This window comes from Zophobas morio, unplaced genomic scaffold (assembly GCF_036711695.1).
Source record: "Zophobas morio isolate AGI-343-1 ecotype UQ-CSIRO unplaced genomic scaffold, CSIRO_AGI_Zmor_V1 ptg000820l, whole genome shotgun sequence".
Lineage (NCBI taxonomy): Eukaryota > Metazoa > Arthropoda > Insecta > Coleoptera > Tenebrionidae > Zophobas > Zophobas morio.
The window spans coordinates 76,596-88,387 of record NW_026972922.1 but is presented as its reverse complement, the minus strand read 5'-3'; the positions used below and the strand labels follow the sequence as shown (position 1 = coordinate 88,387).

Sequence of the window (11,792 nt, the reverse complement as noted above, 5' to 3'; positions counted from 1 at the left end):
CAACTTAATAATTTAAAGGTTAAATCTTTTTAAAAATTTATTAATTTAATAAAACTTTTTTTCAATTATGACAAAGTTATACTTTACAATCTTACAAATTTTGCAAAAAAAAATTGGTACAAAAATAACTATTAATTAATATAATTTTTTTTTTAATTTTAACAACTTATTAGATTTGATAAAAAAATTTTGTACTACGACAACTGTAAAATAATATAAATTCTTTGTTAACTAAAACATCTTTATAGAATTAAAAAAAAAACTTATTTTCTATTTTAACAACTTTATAGATTTAGTTAAATTTTAAACATTTACAACCATTTACTTTTTAGTAAAATTTATTTGTACTCTAACTCTTTCTATTAATATAAATTTTAGTTTTCTACTTTAACGAATTTATTAAAAAAAAACTTTTTTATACTTCAATAAATTTATAAATTTTTACAACCTTTTCATACTGCAACTTAGTTTTTTAAAATAATTTTTTTATATAACTTTAGAATATAAAATTACATTTGTCAAAACTTTTATTTCTACAATTATATAAATTATAAATAAACTTTTTATACAAAAATAACTTGAAAGTTTTAATAAACTATTTATTTTCAACAACTTAAAAAATTTGAAACTATTTTTAAACAATAACAGCTTTTATAAATTTCAATAATATTTTTTAATCTTAACTTCAATAATTTTATACAAAATTCTAATTTTAATTGAAACTTTTTACACAGTGACAACTTTTACAAATTTCAATAAAATTTTTTAATATACAACTTTATGAATTTTATTTAATTATATAATAACTTTCTTAAATTTCGATAGAACTTTTTAACATATAACTTAATAAATTTTGTAAAAAGTATAGAAATTTTACAAGAGCTTTTTTTATAATAACTTAATAAATTTTAAAACTTTTTACACTCAACTTCGATAATTGTATATAAATTTTTAATTTTCAGTGAAATTTTTCTTAATACAATAACAATTTCTGTAAATCTCGATAAAACTTTATAATATACATAAATTTTGTAGAAAATTAAAGAAATTTTATATAAATCATTTTTATTCAATAACTTCATTAAGTAAATTAAATTTTTTGTTCTACAACAGCAAATCTAAAAAGTAATTTTCCAAATCTTCTTCTAAAACAATTTGGGGATCTACAGCTGCTGAGCGCTTCCAAATTTCTGCTTCCTCATTTTTTGTGTGTTCCTTTTCGTTTAGCGTTTGAGCGTCGCTACTGGGAAGTTCACTTAATTTCTCGCTGGTTGGAATTTCTTCAAACACTTCTAACAATGATAATAAGTAAATAGTTTTTTCATAAAGATATTGAAAAGTAAATAAATTTATTTTACATATATAAATTTCTTAAAACACTTCTAACAATAATGATAATTAAAAAGTTTTTTTTTTCTAGTATAAAGTAAAATAATAATAATTATAATTTATATATAAAAAATTATATTACCAGTTTTTATTCTTTTACTAGAACTTGTTTGTTTAAGATTTTGCTTAGCTTTTTTCTTTTGGTGTTTATAATTTAATTTAAAAGAGCAGGACGAACAAAGTCTTATTTTAACTAAAGCATTCTAATAATAACAATAAAATAATAATAGTAATAGTAATAATAATAATTATGGGACTTTTATTTCGTTATATTCTTCGTAACGGAAATTAACTTCCCAACTTTGCAAACCATCAGTTTCTTTACATGTCACGCATCCGCAGATAAACTGACCTAAAAAAATATATATAGACTTTTTCTCATAATTTACTATTAAAAATTTAAACCTTTCCCCACAATCACTTCATTTTTTGTTCGCCATCGTAAAGCAATCTATAATCAATAAAGAACTTTTTAATAACAAATCGACCAATAAAACGCAAAAATAATTTATAGACGATTAACTTAATAAAAACTATTTTTTAGCTAATCATATTAAATAAATATTATAAAAGCCGATGACAAAAGTTATTTTTATACAATTTCTCTTAAAAAAGGAAGAAAGCACGAAACAAAAATATTGAATAAAGTGGTTTCCAGTAAAAATATACACCAATGAGACAATAGGATTATTATTTAGAAAGTTGAGGAATCAGGTTAATTAAATTCTGGCCAACTTTATTATTTTTTTATTAAAAGTCAATGAAAAGAGGTATTTTATATTTTTGGAGTTCCTTTTCCGTACAGTGAAAAGTGAAATAAAGCATTTTATAATACACAAACTATTTTTTCAATAAGTATATTATATTTTCACAGTAAAAGCCCATAAACAGGATATAAAAGTTTATTTCTTTTACAGGTCTCTTTTGGTACGTGAAAAGATTGCTCTACGCAACTAACAAATGAGAAATTTTTAATATATTTATAAACCACAGTTAACAATAATTAGTTATATCTAATGTTTCAAAACTACTTTCCAGGCAATTATGATATATATTTTTATTTTAAAGCCAGTGAAAAGCTTAAAAATAAAATTTTTAATATTTCCTTTTTTGTACAATAAAAATCATGTATGCAGCCAATGAGGTCTTCTGAAAAATGATATACAAAAGTTACAAAACGTTAACTACTTTCTAGCCAATCATATTTAATTATTACTATAAAAGCCAATAAAAATTATTTTTTATACATTTCCTTTTTTGTACAGTGAAAGATTGCACAGCGCATATTCTTTAAACAAGCGGTCGTAATATTTTTTAGCGAGTTTTTTTTCCCAACTCATACTTTCTTCGTCGGCAGTGTTCCACACAAATCTATTATTATAGAGAAAAGTAAACTTTTTATAATATGTGCTAAACTATTAAAGAAAATACACAATAATACTATAACAAAAAATTTTATAGTAATTATTAAAAGTTTTTGCGATTAAAGTAAACAGAAAAAATGTATTTACTATATACAAAAAATTTTTCTGAAAACCAAATTAAATAACTTATCTCTTATTTTTTTAATAGATATATTATAAAAGTTTTTCATAAAAAAAGAAAATTACTTAAGTATTATTTTTAAGTAAAACTTTTATAAGTCTTTATTAAAATGAGTTTAAAAAATATAATGATTTGTAAATTATATTGAAATTCAAGAAAATTTTAAATTTTCTTAAAAATAGTGGTTTATCTAATGTTGGGTTCCTCTAAAATATTATAATTATATAGTTCCAGTTTTAAAATTTGCTGTATATAAATCATGTATTTTTTACATCAATAAAGAAAATGAATTTTCTATATTTGCTGGGTTCATAAAATACAATGAAATATATAAAAGTTGTATACTAGTAAATAACATGATCAAATATATGATAAAATTTCAATTAATTAGGTTTCCCACTTTTTTCTAATTAAAAAAAAAATAACTATTTGTACGTGAATTTTTATGGTATGAACTTATATAAAATTCAGGGCTCAAGAAATATAATGAAATATAAAAATTGAGTTCAAGTAAAATTTTTTAAAATCATTCTAAATAATCAATTTTTACGTAAATCTTATATTTTGTTAAAAATTTTAATAAAAAAATTTAATATTAAATTAATATGAATTTCAAATGTTCGGTTCAGTAAAATGTAAATATACAAGTAAAAATTTCAAGTGAAATTCAACTGCATTTTAAAAAATTATTTATGTTTTTAATTTGTTGGGTTCAATAAAAATATTGAAATATAATATTATGGATACCAAAAATTTAGTTCAAGCGAACTTTACGAGTTCATTAAAATTTATGAAATTTTTAGTAAATATTTTCAAAATAAAAGTAATAATTTTTTCGTAAATATATTAAATAATTTTTAATAATAAAATTTTGAATGTTGGTTTCAAGTGTAATTTAATAGGATTAAAAAATTAAACTTTTTTTTAGATTTATTGGGTTCAAAAAAAATAATGATAAACATTATTGATTTAGTATAGTAAGAAATATTTATAAAAAAAAATTTATTAAAGTAATTATGAAATATATCAAATCTTGGGTTTCGTAGAAAAACTATACATAAAAAATTTATGTTAATGTTATTAATAACAAATTTTACAAGCATTTTAATGAAATAAACTTTTCAAAATTTGTTGAGTTCTAAAAATACAAAAAAAAAATTTCAAATTTTAATAATTCGGTTTCAACAAATTCCGTTACTTCATTAAAATTACTAAAAATTAAATATAACTTATTAATTTATTTCTAATAATTTAGGGTTCAATAAATAAACTGAATGTGATATTTGTAAATATAAAGATATTTAATTTACAAAATTATTAATTCATTAAAAAAAGTTTTTATTTTTTTCGTCATTAAAAATAGTGAAGTTTCTTGAAAGTCATGTCTTAAAAAATTGGTTATAACATACTTTATATAATTAATAGATATATTTATTAGTATAAAATATATTAAACTTTATTATAAAAAAACTGATATTATAAAAATTATCATAAATAAGAATATATACATAAACATAAAGTTACTTTTTTTATTGAAAACATAAAGATCATTAACTCAACAACAATAAAAAAATAAAAAAGTTGCTAATGAAAGAAGTTTAATATATATGGTAGGTGTAATAAAAATGATAATAAATTATAAAAAAATTTCTTTATAAAATATTTTTAACAAAAAACTCATGAATATATTCAAGTAATAGAAGTAAAATATAAAAAAGCTTCATTAAAAAATTATTTATAAAAAAGTTTAAATATTTAAAAATAATAAAATAAAAATATAAACAAATTTCTTATAAAATATTTTTAATAAAAAACTTTAATAAAATAAAGATTTTGAAGTAATAAAAATAATTGTAAAATGTAAAAGTTTCTTATAAAATATTTTTTACCGAAGAAAAAATTTTAAGAATTTGATGTAAAAAAAATGTAAATAATAATAATAATAAAAATTTTAAAAGTAATAAAAATAAAAAATCTTTAAAAGTTTTTTATATAATATTTTTTATTATAAAAACGTTTATATATATTCTTGATGTAATTAATATAAAAATAATAATAAAAATTTCTAGTAATAAATATAATAAAAAACTAACCTAACCTTAATAATAATAATAATAGTAAAAAAAAAAGTTTATTTAAAAAATTTTATTAAAAAAATAACTTCATCATAACAGTTTCTTAAAAGATATTTTTTACTAAAAAACTTTAATAAATATTTTGAATGTAATAAAAATAAAAATAAAATATATTTCTTACAAAAAAAATTTTTTAAATAAAAAACTTTCATATATACTTTTCAATAATAAAAATAAAGTAAAATATAAGTATTAAATACTTATTTAAAGTATTTATTACTAAAAAACTCAAATAAATATTTACGATGTAATAAAAATATAGAATTTAAAAAAGTTTCTTATTAATATTTTTTACTAAAATACTTTAGTAAGTACTGTTAAGGTAATAAATGTTAATAAAACTAAATTTTATTTTTTAAAATATTATTTACTTAACAACTTTACTAAATAAAAAAAAAAAAAAAACAAAAAAAGTTTCATTAAAATATTTTTTACTAAAAAACTTATATAATATATTTAATATAAGAAAAAGTTTTCTATAAAATATAAAAATAATTTTTTAATAACTTTCATTATAGCAAAAAGCCATTTATAGAAGTCTATAAAGATATTAACTTTTTTTAAAGTTTTTATAGTAATAAATATTTTATTTTTCTTTTTTTTTTATAATAAAAGTTGTAAAAAAAATTAGCAGTTTTCCAGTAATAAATAAAATAGTTTAAGTTTTTTTTACTTATAAAATTTATAAAAAAAAACTATTTTTTTTTTTAGAATTTTTATAACAAAAAAAGTTATATGCCTTTTTTACTATAAAAGTTTATTAAAAAAATTATTTTCTTTAAAGTTTTATAATTATATATAATTATAATAACTTTTTTACTTAAAAAAATAATTAAAAATAATATTTTCTGAAATATTTCTATAATAATAGGTAATATCTTTTAAGCTTTTATTTATTTGTAAAAATTTATAATAAACTTTTCCCTCTACGTTTTCATGATAAAAATATTATTTATTGGTCTTTTTATTTACTTATAAAGTTTAAAAAAAAATCCTTGAAATTTTTTAAATAAAAAATATAAAAATATTTTTTAACTTTTTTTTAACTTATAAACGCTTATAAAATATTTATTATTTAAAGTTTATAAAATAATAAATAAAATTATTTACTATTTTTTTCTACTTATAAAAGTTTATTTGAAAAATATTAAAACTTTATGCCTGTTTTCTGCTTTAACGATATCACGTTCAGTAATAACATCTTTATCGTGTTTGTGCAAATCTCCTAAAAAGTTTTTATAATAAACTTAACTACAAAAATAATAAAATAATAATAAAATTAAGTAAAAAACATTGATAAAAAAATTAAAAAAATATAAAAAAAAGTTAAGAATTGGGACTTTCATAAAAATAAATAATATAATAGTAATAATTATAATTATAAAATATTCTTAAAATTCACAATAAATAATAAATTACTAAATAGTTCTTTAAATAATATATTTCGATAGACTATTAAAGTTTATCTATATAGTAATTATAATATATAAAAATATTTTATAAATCAATAATTAAATATAAAAAACTTTTTGTAACTCTAAGACACTAACAAATAAAGAAATAAGAAAATTTTAAACCAATAAAACGTCAAATAATAATCAACATTATTTATAAAAAGTTAATAAATAATATTAATATTAAAGAAATATAAAAATATAAGAAATATTTTCAAATAAAAAAAAGAGTTTATTAAAGTAAAAAAAAACAAGTTTATAATAAATAAAAATAAATATAAAAAAATAAAAAATTAAGTTTAAAAAAAATTTATAAACCAGTCAAACGCCAAATAATGTTAGTATATTAAAGAAAAGTAAAGAGTCATAAATAATAATATAATAAATATTTAAAAAATAAAAAAATAAAAAGTTATTAAAGTTAAAAGATATATAAATTTTATGAAAAATAAAATAAAAATTATAAAATCATTAAAGTTTTAATAAAAAGTTTTATAAACCAATTAAATGCCAAATAAAGTTATATTTTTTAAAAAAAAGAGTAATTGATAATTATATAATTTATAAATATTTGAAATTAAAAAATAAAAAGTTATTAGAGTAAAAAATATATAAAATTTATAGTAAATAAATTAAAAAATTATTAGAAGTTTTTTTAAAAAGTTTCGTTAACCTATCACACGTCATACAAAGCTGATATTTTCTGAGTAATTGATAAACATATAAAAAATATTTAAAGTTAAAAAATGAAAAGTTATTAGGGTAAAAGAAAATATAAAAATTTATAATAAATAAAATAAATATAATAAAACTATTAAGTTACAAAAAGTTTCAAAGATCAATTAAACGACGCCGCATTAAAAATTAATATTTTCTATAAAAAAAAGAAGAGTAATTGGTAATATAACAAATATTATAAAAATTAAAAAAATTAAAAAGTTACTAGAGTAAAAAATAAAAAATAAAATATATGACTTTAAAGTTTAAGGAAAAAAAGTTTATAAACCAATTAAAAGCCAAATAAAATTAATATTTTATCAAAAAAAGGAAAGAAATAATGAATATATATATGAAATATTACTTTTATTAAAAAATTAATAATAAAATTTTAATAAAAAACGAAATACTAATCATAAATAAATATATAAATTAAATTTATTTACTTAAAAAAATGAATAATTATATTTACTTATACAAAAGTTTTTTATAATTGTAATAATAATAAATAAATATAAAATTATAATTTTTTTTAATAATAACACGCAAAAAAATAGTAATTATATATATAAAAATATTATTGTTATAAAAAAACAATAAATAAATAATAAAGTTTAAATAAAAAATGAATTACTATTAATAACAAACAAAAATAATTAATAATAATTGTATTTACTTACTTAAACAAAAGTTTTTATAATTGTCACAATAAAAGAAAAAATATTAAATAATATTAAATAATATTAAATGATATAAAAAATTGCTGTTTCATAAATATAATGTGTTTAATAATTATAAACGCAATAAATTCTAATAAATATAAAAATTATAAATAATAATCAATATATAATAATAAACATGTTATATTAATATCATTATAATTAATAAAAATTAATTAAAAATAAGATATTCTTAATAAAAGAATACATAATCATTAAGCTGTAAAGTACTAATAAAAATAAAAATTATATTTAAAATAATAATGTATATACATAACAAATGACAACCAAAATAGCAGTGTTGTTACTACTATAAAAAAGTTAATAAAAGTAATTAAAAATGAGAATTAATATGTATATTCTCGCTAATACCGAAATGGTAAAGATAATTGTATAAAGAAAGAAAGCACTAATAAACTTAAAAAAGCTAAAAGTAAATAATAATGACAATGATTATAGTTATAAAGCATAAAAAAGAAAAAATTTTGCTTACGATTTCTATAAAAAAATTATAAAAAGTACTTCAATATATAGTAAACTCAAAATAATATCAATATCTCTTTTTAAAAAAAAGCTCAAATATACGAAAATTAATAATAATAATTTTTAGGGCCAATGGAATCAAAAAATAAATAGAAAATTTGAATTTTAAAAAGTCAGTCTTGATATGAAAAAAATTGCAAAACTTAATAATTCAGTGAAGGCCAATGAGATTACAAATAAATTTAATATAATTAATATTAAAATGCAAAAAAAAAATTAAGCGGTCTTCCGAAAAAAGAAACAGTTGACAATATTTTAGAAAGAAAAAGTTTCTAACATGCAAAAAAGTAAAGTTTAAGATTATAACAAAATATATAAAAAAAGTAATAAATAATAAACTAAAAATTTCAAAATAAAATTTTTTTAATGCGGTATATAGAAAAACCTGATAACTTTAAATATTTATTTTTAAGTATAGTTATATTTATAATAAAGATAATAAATATAAAGTTTATAAAAATATAATTTTAAGTAAACTGAAAGCCATAAGCAAAGTTTTATTTAAAAAAAAAGTATAAAAAAAACCTTCAGGCTTGTAAAATTTAAGGTACTGCGCTATATACTTTCTATGACGTTGATACTTATTAAGAATAAGTTAAGTCAATATAAAAATAATATAAAAATGATTGAAGTTAACTAGACCATAAAGAAAAAACTAGCCAATGAGGGAGTTGTATAGGAAATGGACACTGTCAAATAAAAGGGTAGCCAAAAGTATTGACGGGGGCTAAATAAACTTTTTTTTTACGGCCAATTTTTAAACGTGGAACTCATTTAATTAAATGCTGCTAATTAAATTAAAGGTCGGCGAAAATGCTATTGTAGGTGACTAAATTTATTCACATCAAAGTTATTTTCTAATTTGAAGTTGATTTTTTATAAAATTGCCGATTAATAAGCTTTCAAAAAAATGCAAATAATATTGAGAAGTAAAACATAAATTAAAATAATTTAGTTAATTAACTTTTAGAAGATTTCTGCTAGTAATCTAAATTAAAACCAACAATTACAACAAGAATAATAAAAAACAATATTAGTAATAATAATTATAACAGGACAAAAAAATTATATTTTTTTCTAATTATAAAATTTACTTTTAGTAAGTGAATTTTCAAACAAAAAATTCTAATTTTTATAAAATTTGATTTAGTAATAAAAAAATTAATTTTTATAAAATTTGATTTAGTAATAAAAAAATTAAACCGGATCTTCATAGACTCGTTCTGCTCCGGGAGGAAGAGAAGAAATCCCTTTAAAAGGAAATTATTTAAATATATATAAATTATAGTAATTCGGAAACCCGGAAGCCTTGAATTGACAGACCTTACTAATCTTTTCGAAAATAGAATTTTTCTGGAAGGAAAATTAGTGACTAATAAGCTATAAAAAAATCTTTATAAAGCGATTTAAGGAAAAAAACAAAAATATCGAATAAAAAGGAAGTATATAGTAGTTTTTTAAAACTATTTTATAACAAGAAAACTATAACAGAAGTGAATTCTGTAAAAGAAAAAGTAAATTTTTAAGGAATTGAGTTAATTATTTACTAACTAAATATTAAAAAATTCGGAGGTTAACATATATTATATAAAGATACTTAATTACTTTTCTCTTCCCTCATCTTCGCTAAAATCCGAACGATAATCAACGGAAGATGCCTGATAAAACAAAATTTAAATAATTTTTTATTCACATTTTAAAAAATAAGTACCTCCATTATGTATTACGGTAAATTTTTGTATTCTAGTTATATAAATATGATAATTAAAAAGTGTAAAATATACTTAATAAATTAAAAAGTATACTAAGAATTATAATTTAAGAATACGATGTTTAATAGTTTAACGATAAGTTTTAAATATTATAAATAAGTAACGAAAAAAATAAGTTTATTTAACATGATAAAAAGGTAATATTTTAAAAGTAAAAATTTAATAATATACACCAAACAGTAAACACTTTTCTTAAGGTTAACATTTTTGTACACTATTTTTTCTTGATAATCCTTAAATCTTATGTAATTTATGTAGTTTGAGCCAAAGTTAAAAATTTAGATCATATAAAAAATAAATAAACTTTTATACAAAAAAATATTTAAAAACTTTGTACACGGCTTATTAACTTTATAAAGAAGACGTGGTGCTCCTTTGTCTGCGTTAACAAAGTGGCAGTTGTTAAGAAATATTTGAAATAGAATTTAATGTTGTCGAGTAAAAGCTTTAGAGCCTCGAAGCCCCGATATTATAAATTAAAAAAAAAAATAAAATTTCATAGAATATTCTTTTATAAATTTACTCACCCAGAAAAAGTCCTAACTTTTACATAAAACAGATAGAACGTATTTTTGCTGGCATTAAATAGTGCTTATACGACATCGAAGGACTTCAACGACACACGCTTTTTTCAGTTTGCATAAAGTAAAGCTTTTTTTAAGGACTTATATACATGCGTTGCTTAAATACTTTTAATGTTTATACTACTAGAGAGCAGATTGTACCTGGCGTCGGCTAGGGCTTTATAGTTTATTTTTATTTATGACAAAAAATGCTACATATGCAAGTTTTATACGCGTACTTTTTTTCATTATGTGATCTTATTTGTTCTTTGGTAGGATAGTTTTGAAAAAATAAATAAGAATTCTTTAAAATACTAATGGAAAAAGCTTTCGCGTTATTACATAAAGTCGAAAAGTTTAGTTGAAAAAAAAAAATTGTATAAAGTTTGCTGAATTAAGGATTTAAAATTAACACTGTTTTATTACGTGCCTGATATTCGGAATGTTACATTGTAAAACTTTTTATTTGCAAACAAAGTTATGTGAATTTTAATTATAGAACAACCATATTTTTATTAAACTGATTTTTCTTTATATACTTTTTTTTCTAGCATTTATTTGTATAAAAAAAACCGCTTTTTTAAGTATTTACTCCTCTTTTGACTTTCTCAGCATTCTTTACAAAGTAATTGTGTTGGCAATTTTTGTTTTTGAGTTTATATGTATAATTTATTTTCTTACGTTTTTTTATTTATTGTTATTATTTCTGGCTAAATAATTAGAAATATTGGGCATATGTACCTTCTTTAATTTAATTTAAGTAATTTTTAAGATTCATAATTTACATAAGAATAAACTATATAGTTAATTTTCCGTCATTGTCTTTATCAAGTTTGTGACATTTAACTCACACTAGTACAAGAGGAATATTAAAACATTGATGAAATTTTTGATCTATTTACTTAGTAAACTTTTGAAAAAATAAAATAATTATTAAAAATGGGTCTAAGTTATA

The 11,792-nt window shown here is 17.7% G+C and overlaps 1 protein-coding gene across 1 annotated transcript; it reads right to left on the bottom strand.

Moving 5' to 3' along the window:
• Nucleotides 1-6,202: 6,202 nt before the first annotated feature.
• LOC135121979 (uncharacterized) lies at nucleotides 6,203-10,878 on the bottom strand. Its single transcript, XM_064046240.1, has 8 exons — nucleotides 10,802-10,878; nucleotides 10,625-10,728; nucleotides 10,214-10,245; nucleotides 10,108-10,160; nucleotides 9,803-9,855; nucleotides 9,706-9,752; nucleotides 9,028-9,082; nucleotides 6,203-6,294 (listed from the first exon to the last, which is right to left on the bottom strand). The coding sequence occupies exons 3-8, from the start codon at nucleotides 10,217-10,219 to the stop codon at nucleotides 6,203-6,205; spliced, it is 306 nt and encodes a 101-aa protein (XP_063902310.1). The 5' UTR covers nucleotides 10,220-10,245; nucleotides 10,625-10,728; nucleotides 10,802-10,878.
• Between the last annotated feature and the right edge of the window lie 914 nt (nucleotides 10,879-11,792).

Coding starts and splice junctions, on each gene's coding strand:
- LOC135121979 (XM_064046240.1), bottom strand. Junction 9,856..10,107: donor GAAGATGAGGGAAGAGAAAA/GTAATTAAGTAT, acceptor TTTTCCTTCCAG/AAAAATTCTATTTTCGAAAA. Junction 9,753..9,802: donor TGTCAATTCAAGGCTTCCGG/GTTTCCGAATTA, acceptor TTCCTTTTAAAG/GGATTTCTTCTCTTCCTCCC.